A 21,163-nucleotide genomic window follows, 5' to 3' on the forward strand; every position below is an offset into this window, starting at 1 on the left:
CTGCTGGCAGAATAGGTTCGGGTGTGACAGCGCCCCCTGCTGGCCGAATGGGGTCAGGTGTGACAGCGCCCCCTGCCGGCAGAACGGGGTTCGGTGTGACAGCGCCCCCTGCCGGCAGAACGGGGTTCGGTGTGACGGCGCCCCCTGCTGGCCGAATGGGGTCAGGTGTGACAGCGCCCCCTGCTGGCTGAATGGGTTCAGTGTGACGGCGCCCCCTGCTGGCTAAATGGGGTTCGATGTGACAGCGCCCCCTGCTGGCTGAATGGGGTCAGGCGTGACAGCGCCCCCTGCCGGCAGAATAGGTTCGGTGTGACGGCGCCCCCTGCCGGTGGCACATAGTCGGTGCTCACAACGCCCCCTGCAGGAGGTATAGGGATGAGTGTGACAGCGCCCCCTGCCGACGGGACGCATCGCGAGGCGTCGAGCGCCTACTTCCGGCACCACGCAGCACGGGTGTTACGGCGCCCCCTGCCGGCCGCATTGCGCACAGCCGTCTCAGCGCCCCTCTAAGCGGCGCTCCGCCCCCAAAGGGCCCGGGTTGGGGGTGGGGGGGGGGCGGGGAGGGGCGGTCCGGCGGAGCCGCGTTGTGCTTTAGGCGGAGCGCGACGGGTGGAGGCGCGGGAGTCACGGTGGCCGAGTGGTTAAGGCGTTGGACTCGAAATCCAATGGGGTTTCCCCGCACAGGTTCGAATCCTGTCCGTGACGGAGTACCGTTTTTACGCGAGCGCTGCGGGTCGGGAACGGAGAGGCCGCGGGGGGGGCGCGGGGGGCGCTCCGCCGCCGCGATCGCTTTTTAACGGGGACGGACGGGTCCGACCCGCGCGGTTTGTGGGCTCGCGCGGGAACAGCCCGTCCCGTTTTGGGGTTCCCCCCCCCCCCCCCTCCGCACCCCTCCCCGAGCCCCGAGCAGCCACAGCCCCGTTACAGAAACCAGAACAGCGTTTATTGATCACTGACCCCCCCCCTCCCCCCCCCCGGGTATGGGGGGGGGCCCCGGAACCGCACCGTACAGACAGCGGGGGAGGGGGGAAAGGACCGTAAAAAAACCAACGGAACGAATGCAAATAAATTAAACTCCCCCGGGGGGGCCGCGCTGGGGGTCAACGCTCCCATCTACAGCACCCCACAATAAAACGAGGGGGGGGGGGGGGAAATAGAGGGGAGAAGGCCAAGAAGTACAAAATAATACAGAACCACGATCACGAGTGGCTGCGGACGAACAGCAGTGGGGCAGAGGGGGCACCCGTGGCCCCCCCCCCCCCTGCCTGCCCCCCTCCCCTCCTCTGCAGCCCCCCCTGCCCCCCGGTGCCCAGCTCTGCCTTTAGGGTCAATGGGGAGAGGGAGGCCAGGCCCGGCCCCCCCCCCCCAGGGACAGACAGAGCCAAGCATAGGGCAGAAAAGGCAGAGCAGAGAGAGGGGGGCAGCCGGGGGCTGCAGGCACAGCATGAGCTGGGGGGGGGGGGGCATCCGTGGGGCTGGAAGTCCGTGGGGCTGCAGTCCAGCAGTGCCCGGGGAGCAGCTGTATGTCCTCTGCCCCCCTGAAGACACCAAGTGGGGAAACGGAGCTGCAGAGGGCAAAGGGTGGGGGGGGGGGGGCTGGGGTGGATGCAGCGGTTACGGGGATAGGGGGGTGGGGGGGCATGGAATCGTTTCAGCCAGGAGGGGTGAGGGAGCAGCACCCCAGCAGAGCTGTGAGCAGAGCCCGGCTGTGGGGTGCGCCCCCCCTGGGCCTCGGCCCCGTCCCCCTCCTCAGCACAAAGCATCGCTCTTCCAACGTCCTTTATATTTCCTCCACTCCGTGTGCAAAGATCATCACCAGCCCCGGCTCCAGCACCATGTCCTCACCCATGTGCTGGTTCTCACAGGCCATCACCACCACGGCCTGCTTGCCGGGGATGCGTTTGGCCACGTAGTTCTCGTAGTAACGCCGGTTCATCTGACGCGTCTCCAGCGTGGCCAGGCCCTGAGGCCAGTTCCGCTCGTGGGCGTTCTCAATCAGCTCGTTGATGATGGACGTGGGGCAGCCACTCTCCACCAGGGAACGTTTGATGACGGCCTGCAGCACGGCGTCCGGCGTGGAGATCATCCCCCCCCACCGCGTCACACGGGCGGGCTGCAGGGAGTTCACCCACCTGGGGGACACACGGGGGGGTAATTCAGAGCCCGCTGAACAGCAGGAGCTGCCCGAGGGAATGCCAGCTCCTCCCCTCTGTGTGCTAACCCAGCTTCGTTAAGCAGAGCCCTTCCTCCCTGCCAAAGGCAGGGGAAGAAAGGAGCAGATCTGGGTTTGCTTCCTCCTGCCTTTCTCATGAGGAGGAAGGAACGTGGAGGCTTCCTGCTGCTGGGCAGGATGCAGGTGGAGGAATCACAAAGGTCAGGATGCATTGTGCAACCTGCTCGTGTGCCACTCCCCAGCACAAACAGCCCACAGCCGCCCTCGCGCTGCGCGACAGGAAGGCACACAAAGCATTTCCCACCTCCACCCCGTCTCAAACCTGCCTGCATCCCAGCTCCCCTCCCCGGCTCCCACCGAGCAGCACGAGAGCGCTTACTCCAGGATCTCGTTGTACTCGATGGTCTCCTCCAGGTTCTGCAGGTTGGGGTTGACGCTGCGGATGGCGCGCATGTAGGCCTTCAGCAGCTGGATGTCACGTTTCTAGGAGAGGAAGGACACGGGAGGGGGCTGTGGCAGGCAGCAGCACTGCAGCAGGACAGCCCAGCATCACCCCCCCGTGGCATTTGCCACCCTACCTGCTCTGCCAGCTGATGCTTGTGTTCTGCTGAGGTCTTCTCCAGCTCAGCAATTCTGGTCTGCTGCTGCTGCACCACCGATCTTAAATGCTTGATGCAGTTGTGGTTTGGCAGCTCATCTTTGGGCATTTCCAAGCTGCGGAGCAACACGAAAAGGTGGGGACCCCACATTATGGAAAGCTGCACAGCAGAGCATTTGGTATAAGTGCATAAACTATTTGCAGAACAAATCCAGCGTTGGTGGACTCGAGGAGAGGTCCAGGAAGCACTGCAACCTCCAAAAGGTTTAGGAGGGGAAGGCTATGGGAAAAAACCACCACGGGGTCTTTCCTCCCCCACAGCAAACAGGGTTAGGCAGCCCATGGACCTGACCCAGACTGACTCCACCCCAGGAGATCTGATGGTCTCTGAGCCAGCACTGCTGCCTGGCTGGGTGTTTACAGCACCTGAGTGGGCAGAGTATCGGCACTAATGGCACAGCTGCCAGGGCCAGAGCTGCCACCCACCGCTCCTGGCTCTGGGTGATGTGTAGGAGGGAGCAGAGCACACAGTGGAGCTCATCCCAGGCTGGAATGGCCTTGGGAAGAGGTAGGAAAGCACCTGTTTTCCAGCAGCTGACACCCAAAGGCCAGCAGAGAGCTGAAGGGCCGCAGGCTGCGAAACGAGTTGAAAAGGAAACGGGTTGGATGCAAAATCTTTCTGCAGCACCGCAGCCTTCACAGCCCTGCTGTGTGTGACAGCAAAGGGGGGCAGAGAGCAGCCCCAGCACCCCATCCTGAGCCTGTAGCCCTCACTCTGCCCATCCCTGTCTCCTATACAGTCTGCATAGGGATGAGATTGCAGCCCTCAGGCATCCATCCTCACCCGCATCCCTGCTCGCAGGTCACGGGGCGCTTGGGGTTGTGCTCGCAGTCGTTGAGGTGAGACATCAGGTTGTCGAGTCGCACTACAGCCGTGCAGCCAAAGACAGCATTGTCACAGGTGATCTGCAGCTTGGAGAGCATATTGCGCATAATGCGCGGCACGGGGCGGAGGTGGGCGACCGTCACCACGCTGCGGTCCACGGGGCAGGTCTGCTGCTGGGAGAACCACTGGGTGATGCAGGCATTGCAGAAGGCGTGCTCACAGTGAGGAGCCTGCAGGGAGAGGGAAGGAGAGGAGGGCTGCTTTACTCGGAGCTGGGGGGGGCACAGAGCGCAGCAGTGTGGTCATGAAGTAAAGAAACCCATCGGCTCCATCCCGTTTAAGCCCTGTTGGGTTCCAAGTGAGGCTGGATTTGGGCACTAAGACACCCAGCGTGACTGCAGCTAAATGCTGGTGGGGGAATACAGAAAAACGAAGGGCAGACAATGGACAGGTGCCTCGCTGAAGCCAAGCTCACTCAGGCAGCTGCGTGTGGCACCCTGCGGGGGCTGCTGGAGCTGCAGAGCCCAGGGATGTCTGCCAAACCCTGCTGTGCCCCACAGAGCAGCGTGTTGGCACCAGGGCTGTGGGTCACCTGAGCTCTATGCTGCACCCGCAGGCAGAAGAGGAGCAAAGGGAGCTGGGCCGGGCTCCAGCACGAAGCCAAGCAGCAGCTCTGCAGCAGGAGGGTGCAGGGAAGCAGGGAGGGACAGCTGAGCGCAGAGCTGCTGAGGGACACATTTTAGCACAGCTCTTCCCACCTCTGACTCGGGGCACGGCCACAGCATGCAGCTACACAGAGCTTTGGGGCTGGATGGAGTTAAGGAGGAGCGAGGAACAAAAGGATACAGAAAAGCCACCCAGACACAAGGAAAACCCCTCCTCCCCACCTTCGTTCCTCCTCGCTGAACTCAGAGCATCCCCAAACCCAGTACTCGAGCTCCTTCCCACTGCTGATAATACAGCAACCAGCATTGCTTCCTTCCCCACACTAACTGGGAACCCACTGAGCTCACCTCACGCCGTGCTGCCCATCACCTCCCCCAGACTTGCAGAGGTCTGCAGCTGGAAACCTACCTGAACTGGCTCCTCCAGGACCCCGCTGCAGATGGGGCATATAAGATCTTCATCAACATCCCCCTGAAAGCGTGCTACATCATACCCCATTGCTCATCACCGATGCCAGAACCCTGGGGACAGAAAAAGACACCGGGTCAGGAGCAGTGGCACGCAGCCGTGGCCACTGTGGGGAGAAGCCCCATCTGTGTGCACTGAGCTGCTCCTCCATTCTGCCCTCCCACACGCTGTTACTAATCCTGCTGCAGTTTCCCTGCTTGCTGTTTTCTTTCCCCTTTTGCACGGCCCTGCTCTGCTCACAGGGTGGAAAGGAAGGCAGCAGAGAGCCCCCAGGGAGTGAGGGCAGCCCTGCAGGCCGGGGTGGGTTCTCAGGTGCTGTGCCCCCTCAGCAGGAGCCTGGAGCACCACTCACCAACACCAACACCCGCTGCTCCGTGCCAGGAGGCAGCACAAAGGGCTCCTTTGATGGAGGAGGGGTGGGGGAAGTCCCTTCGTTGGAGTTTGCAATGCAGATAACACCGTGAAGGGCTGTGGGGAGAGCCCATCCCAAGCAGCTCCCATCGGGTCCTCCCAGCACCTTTGGACAGCTGCTCATCTCCTTAGCTGGGAATGGGCTCCAGTTCCTTCCCACCTCTTTAGGAGCCACTCATGCTGCAAATCCCAGCACCTCCAGCACATCTAGGTTGGGTTAGAACCCACGGGAAGGGCAGCCATGGGCATGGAGGAGCCAGCACAGCAGGCTCCTCCATGGCACAGCACCAACGTTGCTCTCATCATCATTCACCTCCAAACCTCTGCTGTGCAGCATCACCCCTCCAACAGGCAGCAGGGCAAGGCCTGGCACTCGCTCAGCAGGGAGAGGAGCAGAGGGCAGAACACAAACCCTGACACCCAGCCGTGCCAGCTGCCATACAGCACAGCACCAGAACCTCCTCCAGAAGCGTCGCAGCACCAATGTGAACCCAAGAGCCTCAGGATTCCCCTCATGCCTCAGCCCAGCTGCTTCTCCTTCTGCCAGAGATCACCCGCGGGGCTTTGCAGCGAGGAGTGCTCCGCTCCTATCGCAGTGGAGGAGGGCTGTGATGCCTGAGAGAGGAGCTCAGGAAACCCAACCTCCTCCTGGCACACCCTGAGGTGACACTGAGCTGCGTGCAGGACACCAGATACACTCATACCTGCAGGACTGCCCTAAGGAGGTATTGCGTGGCTGATGAGAGCCTTCTCAGCACCCACCCACTGAGGTGGAGGTCATCGTGGCTCCCCGGGGAGGGCAGGAGGGGCTGCATCATTGCCTGGCAGTTTGCAGCTGGGACAGCTGACAAGAAACCTGTTCTGTGCTCTTAAGAATCTCCTCCTGATTTTATCAGCTTTGTGAGCCAAAAGAAATACGATTTGAACCAGAAAGCAAAGGGGAAGAGGGGGGGAAAAAGGGAGGAAAAACAACACATGGATGCAAGAGGGGCCGTTCTGCAGCAGCTGGAGCCCAGCACAGAGCCAGGACCACAGCGGTCCTCCTGTCGGCTCGCACTGTGTGTGTTCTGGGGCAGTGTGTGCTCCGTGGCACCGGGCTTTGTTGTCACAGTTCCCTGCTGTGAGTAAATACAGAACGTCTCCTGGGGGCTGCAGGGTTCCGAGGCCGCCTCGCTGCTGCTGGAGGGCTTCCAAGGGGAGAAAAAACAGCCCTGGGGGCTTAAAGGACTCACAAGAAGCTGGCTTGCAGCCCCCAGATCAGCACCCACAGGGTGGATTCTGTGCCCAGGAGCCTGGCTCAGGACGGGAGGCAGCCCCACACAGAGCTCTGTGCTGGAGATCCACGAGAGGAGCGTTGAACCCACACACGTGGCACAGCCCAGAGCTGCCTGACATCCCTCTACACGTCCTGGCTGCCCCACATTTGGGTTCTCCAGACCCACAGCGCCGCTGAGGGGCAGCCCCAGGACCACACACCCGCGTGGCACAGCTCTGACCCACCCTTTGCATCAGCCCTGTGCTGTGTTTGCATTCAGCTTGCCAGCACGCAGGGTGAGCCCGTGTGGTGCTGCGGCTTTCCCAGGAATTCCTGCACAGATCCGATGCTGGCCGCAACCAAATTGCAGCTTGATTGATTTACAGCCCTAACGAGCATCTTGCTTCTCGCTTCCTAATCCTTCAGAGGGTTACCACCCACTCGAACATCACTGCTGAGCTCACGGCCTTGTTTTTATACAATGCTCACGGCTTTAATTCATTCCTTCCCCAGACTGTGCTCAGAAATCCCATGGGTTGAATGTGTTCACTGTGGGCCCATACCCCAAAATCACTGTCACCCCCCCCCCCCCCCCCCCCTTCAAAAAGAGCTTCCCTCAGTGGAGGTGCTGCTCCAAAGCCTTTCACCACTTAACAGAGATGCCAACAATGACTGAGTGCCATACGTGAAGTTTCAATAATGGCCAACGTTGAATTAAAAGCCCAAAGTGCAGCGAGCACAGATCTAACAGCTCTTCCCATCGTCACTTTTTCCTCCGGCGCCCACCTTCTCCCAACCTCAACCCACATCCAAACAGCACCTCCTAAACCCCAAATCCACGTGCCTCGGTCTCATACAGGGGGATACACAACAAGACACAGATCTCAGCTGGAAGCTTTGCCCTTTGGTGCCCTTCCCACCCTTCCTGCCCTCTGGGAACCCAGGCGTGAGCTGAGTGAGGTGCTGAGCACCAGGCTGTGAGCTCCCAGGGCTGCTCGAGCCCCATCCACCCAGCACAGCCAGCTCTCCAGCACCAACCCTGAGCTCTGACACATTCTACAAACTCCAGAGAGCGCTGAGGAATGCGGCACAGCTCGCTGCCACAGCCCCTGGGCCGGCAGGAAAGGGTTCCCTGGGAATGCCAGGGGCAGGAATGCAGCCCTGCTGTGCTTACAGTGATGGGCTCCAAGCAGGACCTGCACCAGCCTGCAACCACGCAGCTCTACCACACGTTCTGTTTTCCAGCCTGTTCCTATGGTGCCAAGGAACCAAGAGACAGAAAGCCTAAAATGAAACTAAGCTGGGCCACGTTCCCCCACACAAGACGGGGAAACCAAAGCGCTTCATGCCTTCATTTGGATGCCAGGGCTGTGTTTGTAGCTGCTCAACGACCCCATCCTCACAGCAGAACGGCGAGGATCCCATCCAGCAAGCAGCGGTTCCTGTTTTCCACCACCAGGAGCCCACACAAGCAGCAGTTGGCCCAGCACCAAGCCAACAGATCGGGGCAAAGCAGGAGGGATTCGAGTCGCCCCACTCCCCCACTTCCACCTCCGGCTCCTTGCAAAGCTCTGCTCTGCCTGCAGCAATCCCTGCCAGCTTTTGGGATGCTTTCCCAAAGCACCACGTCTGCCTGCAGCCTTGGTGAGCAGAGCGCTCTCCCCACCGACTGCAGTGAATTTGGCTTTTTTGAGAGAGCTCTGGAAATTCCAGCGTCTGCTTTTCTCGTTCCAGAGCACCAATTGAAAGCAGGGATGCAGAAATCAGGCAGGGGCAGTTCTGCAATCCAGTTTGGCAGGACTCTGAAACCGGCGACTCTCTGAAATTTAAGGAACATTTGGCTGTTTCTCCACAGACATTAATTCACAACAAAGGTCCTTTAACGGCATCAGATCAAAACGGTGCTCTCTGCTGTGACCGTGCCCAGACCTCTGCTTTGCAGTCTGAGATCTGCAAACAGCAGCCTGTGTATATCTGCCAGGGCAGAGGCTGAGCAGCTGCAGGAACAGCCGCACTGCCAGCTGCAGAGGGACCCTCACAGGCATGCAGTTTGCACGTGGACCCATAGAGAACCCAAGGAGCAAAACTGCAGCCTAAAAGATGCCTGCAGCAGGCAGTGCTGGGCCTGCGTGGAGAGCAGCAGCCCTTCATGTGCCCGAGACCCCAAATGTGGGGGAAGAAACCCACCGTCTGCACACAGATATGGAAAAATAGAATCATATCATAGAATGGCCTGGGTTGAAAAGGACCACAATGCTCATCTAGTTCTAACCCCCTGCTATGTGCAGGGTCGCCAACCAGCAGCCCAGGCTGCCCAGAGCCACATCCAGCCTGGCCTGGAACGCCTGCAGGGATGGGGCATCCACACCTCCTTGGGCAACCTGTTCAGTGCGTCACCACCCTCTGAGTGAAAAACTTCCTCCTCGTATCCAACCCAAACCTCCCCTGTCTCAGCTTAAAACCATTCCCCCTCATCCTATCACCATCCACCCTCACAAACAGCCATTCCCCTTCTGTTTCTACACTCCCTTCAAGTACTGGGAGGCCACCATGAGGCGTCCCCGGAGCCTTCTCTTCTCCAAGACAAACAAGCCCGGTTTCCCCAACCTTTCCCCATAGCAGAGACAAAGAAAAGCTTTGGGATGCTTTACCTTCCGTGGCAGAATTCCTCCCTGAGCGGCACAGAGGCAGTGCTGGCGTTGGCTCACTCTTTCCAGGGAGGCTCTCCCAGTGGCCCATCTTTCCCCCTTCCTCCTCTCACAGCCCAAACATCGCTCTTCGAGGGCCAACGGGGAGCTGGGAGGCCCGATGGATCTGAGGACAGCGGAAAGAAACAGGAAGGGAAAGTGAACGCAGGGAAAGGCTCCGTGTAAGGCCGTCCCCAGCCCAGCCCTGCCCCGCACAGCCGCCCAACGTGGGGGGGGGGGGAACCCCACCGGGCCCGGCGCCGCTCCCCCCGTGCATCACCCGCTGTGGAGAGCCCGACTACCGCCCGGTGAATCCTCAGCGTTCGCGTTATGCAATCTCGCTAAAAATAGCTTCCCCCAAATGCCATTTCCGACACAAATCCGAGCGTTCCTCGCAGCGCCGCCGGGAGACGGAAACGGGCGGCGGGGAGCGACGGAACGGCGCCGGGAACGAAGGGACCCCCCCCGGGGCCGGGCAGCCCCACGTCGGGTGGTAGCGGGGCACTACGAGCGGCCCATCCCCATCCCGGCGCCCCGCGGCCCTTTGTGCTGAGCGCGGCCTCCCGGAGCTCCGCCCCAACGCCACCGAACGCCGCTCCAACGGCCCCGAGGGGACCTCCGGGCACCGGGTGCGGCCCCACAAGGCCGCGGGGCCCAACCCCGGGCCGGGCCTCAGCGCCGGAGCTCCGCCCCTCCGCCCCGCGCCGCTCCCCGATCGCCCCCACCCCGACCCCCACGCGGCAGCCCCGGCCTCACCTCCTGCCCCCGCCCGGCCCCGGCGCGCTGCTACGCGACCCCCGCCCCGCCGGAAGCTGCCGCCCCGCTGCGGACCGGAAGCGGCGCTCTGAGCGCTGAGGAGGCGGAACTCGATGGTCGCGCTGAGAATGAGCGCGGGCGCTGGGCGGGGTAAAGGCGGGACAACCCAACGATCCGCGCCCACTGGTCCCGCCCGCCCAGCGCTGCTATTGGCCGAAGCCTTGGGACGTTCGCAGCGCGTTGCACGCTGATTGGCTGCGAGCCGCGGCGGCGGGGTCACTTCCGGGAATGCCCGCGGCGGCGGCGCTCCGGCAGGTCAGCGGGCGGGGGGGGGGGGGGGGGCCTCGCGGGGCGCTGGGGCGGGGCGAGAGCGCCCCCTGGCGGTGGGGTGGGGGGGCGGAGTGGGCCCGGTACCGCCATCCCCGGAGCCGGGCCCGGCCACAGCGCCTGACCCCGGCGCTCTCTGCCCCGCCGTGCGGTCCCGGTGCCGCTGCGGGGCCCCAATCCGGTGCTCCTCGGACCCCCCCCAGCCCCACTGCGATGTTCCGGTGCCCCCTCCCACGCCCCCCGCCGGTGTCCCGCTCCCAATGCCCCTCTCCCGAGCTCACCCGCTGCTCTGCCCACGCTCTCCCGGTCCAGGTGTTGCCCCATTCGGTACCCCCTCTGTGTTCCGGTCCCTGTGCCCCCCCCTCCCCATCCCCATCCCCGGTGCCCCTCAGTACCCCCGACCCCCCCCCTCACTTCGGTATCCCATTGCCCCTCCCGCCCCCCACGTCCCGCTGTCCCCCCGCTGCTCCCCCCATCCCTCATATCCCGCTCCCCGCTTCCCCCCCTCCGCCCCCCCCCACTGACGGCCCCATCACCGCAGGGCCCCCCCCGGCACCATGAGCACCGAGACCTTCGTGAAGGACATCAAACCGGGCCTGAAGAACCTCAACCTCATCTTCATCGTCCTGGAGACGGGTGGGTGTCCCCCGAACCCCCAAAACCCCCCCCTCCGGGACCCCCCCCACCCCTGACCCCATCATCGTCGTCATCCCCCCCCCCCCCCCCCCTTTAAAGGCCGTGTGACGAAGACAAAGGACGGCCACGAGGTGCGGACGTGTAAAGTGGCCGACAAGACGGGCAGCATCAACATCTCGGTGTGGGACGACGTGGGGAACCTCATCCAGCCCGGGGACATCATCCGCCTCACCAAGGGGTACAGGACCCAATGGCTGTAGGACCCCGTAACTATGGGACCCCGCACCTCCTAGGACCCTTTATCTGTAGGACCCCGTAACTATGGGACCCCACATCGAATGGGACCCTTTAACTATGGGACCCCAAACCTGTTGGGACCCTTTATCTGGAGGACCCCGTAACTATGAGACCTCACACCTATTGGGAGTCTATGTCTGTAGGACCCCGTAACTATGGGACCCCACACCTACTGGGACCCTTCATCTGTAGGACCCCATAACTATGAGACCCCACACCTATTCAGACCCTTTATCTGTAGGACCCTGTAACTATGGGACCCCACATCTATTGGGACCCTTTAACTGTAGGACCCCGTAACTATGGGACCCCACATCTATTGGGACCCTTCATCTGTAGGACCCCGTAACTATGGGACCCCGCACCTATTGGGAGTCTATGTCTGTAGGACCCCATAACTATGGGACCCCAAACCTGTTGGGACCCTATATCTATAGGACCCCATAACTATGGGGCCCTCCACCTACTGGGGCCCTTCATCTATAGGACCCTGTAACTATGAGACCCCACACCTATTGGGAGTCTATGTCTGTAGGACCCCATAACTATGAGACCCCAAACCTGTTGGGACCCTATATCTATAGGACCCTGTGACTATGGGGCCCTGCACCTATTGGGACCCTTCATCTATAGGACCCCGTAATTATGGAACCCCACAGCTATTGGGATCCAATGTCTGTAAGGCCATGTAACTATGGGACCCCACACCTATTAGGACCCTATGTCTGTAGGACCCTGTAAGTTTGGGACCATGTATCTGTAGAACCCCATAACTATGGTGCCCTGCACCTATTGGCACCCTATGTCTGTAGGACCCCATAACTGTATTACCCCACAGCTATTGGGACCCTATACCTGTAGGGCCCTATAAGATTCAGACCATGTATCCGTAGAACCCTATAACTATGGTACCCTGCATCTTTTGGGACCCTATGTCTGTAGGACCCCATTACTATCTGTAGAACCCTATAACTATGGTACCCTGCATCTATTGGGACCCTATGTCTGTAGGACTATGGGGCCCCATACCTATTGGGACTCTTTATCTGTAGGACCCTATAGCTATGGGACCCCACACCTATTGGGACCCTTTATCTATAGGACCCCATAACTATGAGACTCTGCACCTATTGGGACCTTATATCTGTAGGGCCCCTTAACTTTGAGGACCCCACATCGATTGGAACCCTATATCTATAGGACCCCATAACTGTGGGATCCCCCCCCACCCCACTGACAGCCCCATCCCTGCACCCACAGCTACGCCTCCGTCTTCAAGGGCTGCCTGACGCTGTACACGGGGCGCGGAGGGGACCTGCAGAAGATTGGCGAGTATGGAGGCTGGGGGGGGGCAGGGGGGGGTCAAATGGGTTGTGGGGGGGGGGTTGGGGCGGGCAGGGTCCCACCACCCCCCCCGCAGGTTCTGCATGGTGTACTCCGAGGTGCCCAACTTCAGCGAGCCCAACCCCGAATACGTGGCACAGCAGAGCAAAGGGGTGAGTGGGGAATGGGGATGCTGGGTGGGGGGGGGGCACACGGGGGGGTGGTTGGGGAGGGGATGGGGGGGGCACTGTGGGGGAATGGGAACATGTGGGGGGGGCATTGTGGGGGGGGTGCGGGGATATCGGGGAGGAATGAAAGCAGTGGGGATTGGATGGGGATGTTTGGGGTGGATGGGGACGTCTGGGAGGAATGGGGACTTCGTAGAGGGTTTGGGGGGGGGGGGGGATGACAGTGAATGGGGGATTGGGGACGTTTGGGGGGTGTGATGTTGTACTCCCACCCCACCCCCACTGCTGTCTGTCCCCACAGACCCCAAATGAGAACGCGACGACGGCCGCCCCGCAGAGCACCCCGGGTCCCCCCCCGGCCACAGCCGCAGCCCCTGACAGCCAGAATGGAAACGGGCTGAGCTCGGGGGGTCCCACGCACCCCCCCAGCGCCCCCGCGCACCCCCCCAGCGGCCGCATCACCCGCAGCCAACCTGGGCACCCCCCCGGCCCCGTCAGCAACGGCAAAGAGACGCGGAGGAGCAGCAAGAGATAACAGGTCCGGACTGTGCTGTGGGGGGGTCCCGGCCCCCAGCTCCAAATGGGGGCAAGGACGGACCCCCCCCCCCCCCCCCCCCACTCCCCAGCCTACAGCCTGGGGACCCCCCCACCCCCCCTGGGCCGAGTCCTGGCCAGAAAGGGCTGAGCTGCGCGGCAGCCCTGGGATCCGGGGGGGGGGGGGGGGGCACAGCCCCATGTCCCCCAGCCCCCCCCCCACCCACGGCCTTTTGGGGGTGTCAATAAAAGTGGAGCTCCCCCCACGCCTCGCCTGCTCTGTTCTCACTATGCTGAGGGGAGGGGGGGGGTCCGTGCCCCCCACAGCCGTTGGGCCCTCCCCCCGCAGCCCCTCCCGGGGTTGGGTTTGCACAGGTGACCCTTGGCCCCCCCTTCCCCCCCCCCCCGGGTTGGGGCGCAGCAGACGGCGCGGCTGCAGCTCAGGGACGGGGACGGGGGCGGTCAGCTGTGCTCCCCCCCGGCCCCCCCAGGCGGCACAGCGCAGTCCCCCCCTCCCTCCCCCCCCCATCGCCTCCAGGTGAGCACTGGGGGGGGGGCGGGGGGGGGGATGCAGAGGATTCCCACGTGGGACGGAACCGGCATTGGGTGTCACTGGGGACCACGTGCCTTGTGATGGCGGGGGGGGGGTTGGCTCAGGTTGGGGGGGCACGTGGGGGGCCCCACACTGCAGAGGGGGGAGCGGCGGGGGTTGGGGGGGGTTGTGCCTGCCCCCAGCCCCACTGCGTTGGCCCACCTGGAAGAGGTGTGGGGGGGCCCCCACGGCACCTCACTGTGCCCCCCCCCCCCCCCCCCCATCCCCTGTTCCTGTGTTGGGGTTGGGACTCCTGGACCTGGAGGGGGGGGGGGCTGCTCCGCACACCCATCCCGGCTGTGGGGCGTGGGGGGGGGGGGATGGGGGGGGGCCGCAGCCGTGAGCTGTTATGGGCTGGGGGTGCGTGTGCCCCGCTGGGGGGCGGCCGGGCCCCCCCACGTTATCTCCGTGCGCGGTGAAACATTAACTGCCGACACAAAGGCTGTCCCGGTTGCAAAACCTCCGTCAAGGACGGTTCGGCACCGCGTCCCCCCCCTCCCCAAGCGGTGTCCCGACGGGGGGGGGCGCAGCACCGCGTGTCTCCCCCCCCCCCCCCCCCCCTCCTCCGAAGACCCGGACCGGGCCGGGATCCTGACGCCGTCTGTTGCTTCGCAGCCGCCCCCTCGGGCGGAGGGACGGACGGACAGACGGACGGATGGCGGCGGGGTGCGTACGTGGGGGCCACGGGGAAACTGAGGCACGGGGGAGGCTGGGGAGGGGGGGGGGAGGCTGGGGAAGGTGGGGGGGGGGTTGTTGGAGCGCAGGTCCCACCGTGCCCTAACGGGGCACAGATCTCCATCCCCGACGTCCCCACGCTGACACCGCCCCTCCGACCCCAGTGGGGGTGCGCAGAGGGGAAACTGAGGCACGGAGGGGGGGGAGCCCACAGCCACGGGGGGGAAGCTGAGGCACGGGGAGGGGATGCGACCCGCGGGCGCCCGGACGGCCCCACGTTGACGCCGCTGCTCCCCCCCCCCCGTCCCCCCTCAGCTCGGCCGTCGGGACCCCGCGCCCCCCGCGCCCCCCCGGGCTTCTGCTGCTGTGCGCGTGGCTGCTGCCGCTGTTGGGGGGCGCGGGGGTTCGGGGTGAAGCGGAGCCGTCGGCGCTGCCCGAAGACGCGGCGCAGGAGCACGGCTATTACCTGCAGCAGCTCTTCGGGCTGTACGGAGCCAACGGGACGCTGCCGTCGGCGGGGCTGGCGAGGCTGCTGGGCAGTCTGGGGCTCGGGAGGGTGCAGGTGGTGCGAATCCAACACGAGGAGATGGGCCACGGCCACGTCAGCCACCTCGACCTCCTGGAGGTGCAGGAGGAGCGGCACCGGCACCGCCACCCGGCCTGGGAGCACGGCAGCGGGGAGGCTGCCAGGGACCGCCCCCCCAGGTGCCCCCCCGGGACCCCCTCCCCAGGTGCTCCCCCGGGTACCCCCCCAGGTACCCCCCCCATACGCCCCTCCCCATGTACCCACACCCCAGGTGCTCTCCACTCACCCCCCCCCCTCCTCGTTCCTCCTCTGCTCCCTCCCTTTGATATCCCCCCCCCCATTTAGAGGTACCCCCCGGTGTCCCTCACACAGATACCCCCCCACGCTATTATCCTCCCCCCCCCCAAATCGAGGCTCACCCCACTCCCACCCCTGCAGCCCCGCACCCACCTGGACGGAGCCCCCCAGTCCCAGGACCACTCCTGGGGGCCACGATGCCCCCCACCCCTCCCGGATGGAACCCCCCGGCTTGGGGCTGCTGGGCCGCGTGTTGGGCTTGGACCACTCCGGATACGACCACGCACACGACTCCGTGAGTGGGGCCGGGGGCTGCGGAGCCCACACGGAGCCCCCCCCCCAGCCCTGAGCGTCCCCCACCCGCAGTGCCTCAATGTGACGCAGCTGCTGCTGAACTTCGGGCTGGATGCAGCCTCGCAGCTCACCCCGCAGCAGTTCACGCTGCTCTGCCCCGCGCTGCTCTACCAGATCGACAGCCGGGTCTGCATCCGCCACCGTGACGAGGTGACGTGGTCCCCAACAGGGGGGGCTCTGTGGCCAGGTAACCCCAACCCAGGCTCTCACCCCCAGCCCTGAGCCACGCATCCCTCCATCCCCACCCCACAGTCCCTCTGCCCCCATCCGTGAGCCGCCCGTCCCCAATCCCCACTTCTTGAAGTCCCCATCCTCCCACCCCCAACCCCAGCTGCCCCCTTGCCCCCCACGTGTTCCCATCCCCCACAGTGCCCCCCCATCCCCTCCCCAACCACCCCCTCGTGTGCCCCCCCCCATCGTCCCCATTCCCCACTCACCCCTTTGCTCTGCTGTGCCACATATTTGGGGTTTGGGCTCGCTGAAGTTGGGCACCTCGGTGTACACCCCATCCCCATCACCCCCCCCATTCCCGACCCCACATCCCCATCCCACAGCCCCACCCCCGTCCCCCACCTCTCTGCCCCTTCAGCCCCATCCTACCCTCCTCCATCCCCACCTCCCCACCACCACCGCCCCCACGGTCCCACCGCTCGGCGCCCGCACTCCCTGTCCCGAGGTCCCCGTCCTCACCCCATCCCCACGCAGCTTTGGGATGGGCTCTGTTGGCCGTCGCCTTCATCAGCGTCCCGTCCGCCCTGGCTGTGGCCGTGGTGCCGCTGCTGAGCCGGGGGCAGTTCCACGCTCTGCTCTCCTTCCTGGTGGCGTTGGCGGTGGGGACGCTCTGCGGGGATGCGCTGCTGCACCTCTGGCCCCACGTAGGTACCCCCCATGACAGCGGGATGGGTGGCACGGAGAGTGCCCCCCCCCCCCCACGTAGGTACCTCCCACGACAGCGGGATGGGCGGCACGGAGAGTAGCACAGCCCTGACCGCCCCCCCCCTTCCCATCCCATCCCACCCCCCCAAACCCACCGCAGGCTCAGGGGCAGCACCAGGAGGCGGCGGCGGTGCTGCGGGCGGTGCTGCAGGGCCTGGCGGTGCTGGGGGGTATTTACGCGCTGCTGCTGCTCGAGCTGCTGCTGGGAATGCTGCGCCGTCGACGCGCCGCCACGGTGGGAACCGCGGGCACCGGGAGGGCACCGGGGGCACCGCCGAGTCCCGCTGTGCCCATCGCCTCTGCTCTCCTCCTCCCAGCGCCATCCCCATGGAGAGACCCCCGAGGCGGCCGCGGGGGTCCCGGCCCCACTGCGAGGCGGTAGGACCCCCCCACACCCCCCCTCCAGCACCGCCAGCGCTGACCCCGTCGCCCACTGTGCGCCCCTCTCCACCCACAGGCGCTGAGCTGCGCTGTCTGACGGCCCCGGAGGTGGAGATGGAACCCAAAGACCCCCCCGGACCCCCCCACGGACACTCCCACGGCCCCGCGTTGCCCCCCAGCCCCGCGGCAGCTGATCTGGTGTGGATGGTGGTGCTGGGAGACGGCATCCACAACCTGACCGACGGGCTGGCCATCGGTGGGCAGACGGGGGGGGGTCGGGGAGGGGGGGGCACGAGGGGATGAGGACATGGGGGGGGGATGATGGGAGGTGCATGGAGGCAAAGGGACGGGCACACAGGGGTAGGGGGTGTGAAACACACAGGGGCAGATGTGCACGGGGGGACACGGTGACCCGGGGGCTGAGCACCCCAACACAGAGGTCCCCCCTTCCCGCAGGCGTTGCCTTCTCCCACAGCCTCCCCAGCGGCCTCAGCACCGCGCTGGCAGTGCTGTGCCATGAGCTGCCCCACGAGCTGGGTAAGAACTCACCACCCCCCACCTCCAGACCCCTCCGGATCCCCCCCGGACCCCTCACCCCACTCCCACCCTCCTCTCCCTGCAGGTGACCTCGCGGTGCTGCTGCAGGCGGGCTCAGCCCCCCGCACCCTCCTGCTGCTCAACCTGCTCTCAGCGCTGCTCTCCTGCGTGGGGGCGGCCGTGGGGGCAGCTGTGGGGCAGAACGCGGCTCATCTCACCCCATGGATCCTCACCGCCACCGCCGGCACCTTCCTCTACGTGGCTCTGGCTGACATGGTAAGGGCCGGCAGGGCTGGGGGTAGGGGGCCGTGCTGTGCCCCCGCTGAGCCCCCGCTCTGCCCCAGCTCCCCGAGGTGCTGCGGGGTCCCGGCGGGGGCACGTGGGGTCGCTTTGTGCTGCAGAACGTGGGCTTCCTGCTGGGCAGCGGCATCATGCTGGGCATTGCGTTGGCCGAGGGCCACCTGAGCGCGTGGCTGCAGCCCTGAGGTGGGGCGGGGGGGGGGTTCCCTATGTGCCCCCCACCCCGACAGCCGCAGGGACCCCAAAACCCACCCATGGGTTCGGACTTTGTCCCCTCCTCGTGGGACCCATCCGCCAACCCGGGTGTTTGCCAAGATGAAACGCACGCAACCAACCCTGGGGGCTCCGTGGGTCGCGGCTGCCGGACCCCAACCCCACATCCCCATGGGGGGAGGGGGACAGCGTTGGGTCCCCACCCCTCCTGGGTGGCACCGCAGAGCTCCGGATCCGGCAGCACCGACCCCAAAGGGAGCACAGCCCCCCTCCCTGAGAAAGGACAACAGAAGAGGGAGTAGAAGCAATAGCATTTTAATAAACATAATCGATTCAAAGCCACAATATGAATAACAGGACTTGGTCGCAGCTTACATTGTATAAAATAGATCAAGTCTGAATGCGTTTTTCTTTTATTTGATTCCTCCCCCCCCCCTCCCCCCCCCCTTTTTTTTTCCATTTTTTGTTGCTGTTGTTGTTCCTTTATTCCCTCCCCCCCCCCCCCAACTTCCCTCCCCCAAATGATGCATCGATGGGACATCTGAGACGAAAGGAACCGCTCACAATGCTCAGCATGGGGATGGGGCCGTGGGGCGGTGTGGGGCTCTTCCTACAGCTGGGGGGGGGGGGGGGTGGAAATGGAACTGGGTTGGGGCTCTTGGGATGGGACTGCACTTTGGGACACGGCTCACAGCGACGGCCCCGGAGGGGGGGGGGGGGGGTTAAGAAGTGGGGGGGGTTTATTGGTGGTTTGTTTTGTCTATTTGTAAATTGCACATCAAAACTGCCCCACTGGTGGGGGGGGGACGTGGAGCTGAACCCGCAGCGCTCACCCGGAGGGCAACGGCCGCGTTGTGCTTGGAACCAGCGGTGGGAGGAAGGAGCAGCTGCACCCATAGCACAGTGCCCGCATCTCTCCCCCCACCCCATGGCACAGAGACATCCCCCCCCCATCCCCTCCCTCTCCCAGGCATCAAACAGAAGTACCTGCTGCGGAGATGGGCACACGCATCGGGCAGTTTGGGGGGCCCCCCCAGTGCCAATGGGGCAGCAGTGGGGCTGGGAGCGGAGCTGCCGCCGTCGGGTTATCACAAGAGGTAGTGAGAACAGTGCAGAAAGGACACAACTCAGAGCGCTCTGTTTCCAACCACCTCACTGCCCCCTCCCCAGCGCCACAGATTGGCACTGGGATGCGGGCTGGGGGGGGGGGGGGAAGGGAAAGCGGGGGGTGTGGGGATACCCCCATGGGGCTGCATCCCACTCCGGGCATCAGTAAAGTGCTGTCGGCTCTGGGTTGGGGGGTGCAGGACCCCCCCCCGGGAGTGCCATGCTGAGCTCCGCGTGCAGCCCCCCTCGGGGGCTCTATTGCTTTGGGGACGTGGGGGGCTGCACACCCACTCCCCCCATTTGGCACCACTACGCCCAGGGCGAAGCCGGGACTGCCTCTACGCACCCACAGCGCTCAGCAATGAAAAGGGGAGCAATGCTTCCTCAGCTCCCCCCCTCCCCAACACACATCGAGGAGGACAAGGAAAGGGCAGAACCTTCCAGATAAGTCCTAAAGGACTCTGGAAGAGGACTCGGACCGTCGGAGCTCCCAGGGATACGCTGCACCCATGGGTGCTCCGGTGCACAGAACCAAAACGGCTCCAACCCCGTCCCAAACCACCCACGGCGCCGTAGTGCAAAACTCGGGAATGGAATGATGTTATCGGCAGGGAGAGACCCAACCCAGCTGCAATCCTACTGCCCGTGGATGGCATGACCCCATACGGTGCTCACACCGACCCTAAGGGCACTGGGACCACGCTCAAACTGACCCTAAGGATGACAGGACCCCAAATTGTGCTCACACCGACCCTAAGGGCACCAGGACCCCAAACGGTGCTCACACTGACCCCGTGGACAGCAGGATTCCAAACAGTGCTCACAGCAACCCTAAGGGCTCTGGGACCCCAAACAGTGCTTACATCGACCCTAAGGACACTGGGACTTCAAACTGTGCTCACACAGACTCTAAGGACAGGGGGACACCAAACGGCGCTCATGCTGACTCGAAGTGCCCTGGGACCCCAAACCACACTCACACTGATCCTAAGGGCACTGGGATCCCAAAAGGCACTCACACCAACCCTAAGGACAGCAGGACCCAAACTGTGCTCGCACCGACCCTAAGGACAGTGGGACTCCAAACAGCACTCACACCAATGTCATGGACAGCAGGACTCCAAATGGTGCTCACACTGATCCTAAGAGCACTGGGACCCTATACAGCCCTCACACCGACCCTAAGGACAGCAGGACCCAAATTGTACTCACTCTGAGCCTAAGGACTCTGGGACCCCCAAACCACAGTCATACCAACCCTAAGGGCACTGGGACTCCAACCTAAGTGAGCACTTCGGGTCCAAACTGCATTCTCACTGATCCTAAGGACACTGGGACCCCAAACGGAACTCACACCAACCGTATGGACAGTGGGACCCCAAAATGCGCTCACACTGACCCTAAGGACAGCAGGACCCTAAACCATGCTCACACCAACCCTAAGAGCACTGGGACCCCCTAACAGTGCTCACACTGACCCTAAGCACAGCAGGACCCCAAAAAACAAGCTCACACGGACTGTAAGGGCACTGGAACCCCAAAAGGCACTCACACCAACCCTAAGGACAGCGAAACTCCAAATGGTGCTCACACTGACTCTAAGGCCAGTGAGACCCCAAACCATGCTCACATTGACCCTAAGGACAGCAGGACCCAAACTGCACTCACACTGACCCTAAGGACAGCAGGACCCTAAACCATGTTCACACCAACCCTACGGACAGTGGGACTGCGCTCACACTAACCCTAAGAGCACTGGGACCTCAAACAGTGCTCACACCGACCCTAAGGACAGCGAGACCCTAAACCATGCTCACACCAACCCTACGGACAGTGGGACTGTGCTCACACCAACCCTAAGAGCACTGGGACCCCCAAACAGTGCTCACACCGACCCTAAGCACAGAAGGACCCCAAAAACCACACTCACACTGACCCTAAGGACAGCAGGACCCAAACTGCACTCACAATGACCCTAAGGACACTCGGATCCCAAACTGTGCTCGCACCGACCCTAAGGACAGTGGGACTCCAAACAGC

The 21,163-nt window shown here is 63.7% G+C and overlaps 3 protein-coding genes and 1 non-coding gene across 7 annotated transcripts; 3 read left to right on the top strand and 1 right to left on the bottom strand.

Moving 5' to 3' along the window:
* Positions 1 to 623: 623 nt before the first annotated feature.
* On the top strand, positions 624 to 705 carry TRNAS-CGA. Its single transcript has one exon. It is a non-coding gene; the product is annotated as a tRNA-Ser (tRNA).
* Positions 706 to 921: 216 nt separating this feature from the next.
* RNF41 (ring finger protein 41) lies at positions 922 to 10,047 on the bottom strand. 2 transcript variants are annotated; one of them, XM_015300300.4, is made up of 7 exons: positions 9,901 to 10,047; positions 9,109 to 9,271; positions 4,732 to 4,844; positions 3,616 to 3,887; positions 2,752 to 2,887; positions 2,553 to 2,656; positions 922 to 2,132 (listed from the first exon to the last, which is right to left on the bottom strand). In XM_015300300.4, exons 3-7 carry the CDS (start codon positions 4,819 to 4,821, stop codon positions 1,781 to 1,783), a joined length of 954 nt encoding a protein of 317 aa, XP_015155786.1. In that variant the 5' UTR covers positions 4,822 to 4,844; positions 9,109 to 9,271; positions 9,901 to 10,047; the 3' UTR covers positions 922 to 1,780. The 2 variants fall into 2 exon arrangements, with proteins under 2 accessions (XP_015155786.1, XP_015155787.1); XM_015300301.4 differs by having other exon boundaries at positions 9,425 to 9,997.
* A 117-nt stretch (positions 10,048 to 10,164) lies between these two features.
* Positions 10,165 to 13,471, top strand: NABP2 (nucleic acid binding protein 2). Of its 3 annotated transcripts, none has more exons than XM_040654878.2 (6): positions 10,165 to 10,408; positions 10,769 to 10,863; positions 10,963 to 11,101; positions 12,421 to 12,492; positions 12,581 to 12,656; positions 12,973 to 13,471. In XM_040654878.2, exons 2-6 carry the CDS (start codon positions 10,785 to 10,787, stop codon positions 13,204 to 13,206), a joined length of 600 nt encoding a protein of 199 aa, XP_040510812.1. In that variant the 5' UTR covers positions 10,165 to 10,408; positions 10,769 to 10,784; the 3' UTR covers positions 13,207 to 13,471. The 3 variants fall into 3 exon arrangements, with proteins under 3 accessions (XP_040510812.1, XP_040510810.1, XP_040510811.1); XM_040654876.2 differs by having other exon boundaries at positions 10,165 to 10,215; XM_040654877.2 differs by having other exon boundaries at positions 10,273 to 10,539.
* Positions 13,472 to 13,624: 153 nt separating this feature from the next.
* On the top strand, positions 13,625 to 18,417 carry SLC39A5 (solute carrier family 39 member 5). The gene is made up of 12 exons (XM_025145573.3): positions 13,625 to 13,743; positions 14,413 to 14,463; positions 14,788 to 15,177; positions 15,437 to 15,590; positions 15,662 to 15,836; positions 16,355 to 16,524; positions 16,686 to 16,820; positions 16,903 to 16,963; positions 17,043 to 17,222; positions 17,423 to 17,503; positions 17,589 to 17,779; positions 17,848 to 18,417. Exons 2-12 carry the CDS (start codon positions 14,453 to 14,455, stop codon positions 17,986 to 17,988), a joined length of 1,689 nt encoding a protein of 562 aa, XP_025001341.2. The 5' UTR covers positions 13,625 to 13,743; positions 14,413 to 14,452; the 3' UTR covers positions 17,989 to 18,417.
* The last annotated feature ends 2,746 nt before the right edge of the window (positions 18,418 to 21,163 follow it).

The sequence above is a fragment of the Gallus gallus genome, chromosome 34 (genome assembly GCF_016699485.2).
Source record: "Gallus gallus isolate bGalGal1 chromosome 34, bGalGal1.mat.broiler.GRCg7b, whole genome shotgun sequence".
NCBI classification, from domain to species: domain Eukaryota; kingdom Metazoa; phylum Chordata; class Aves; order Galliformes; family Phasianidae; genus Gallus; species Gallus gallus.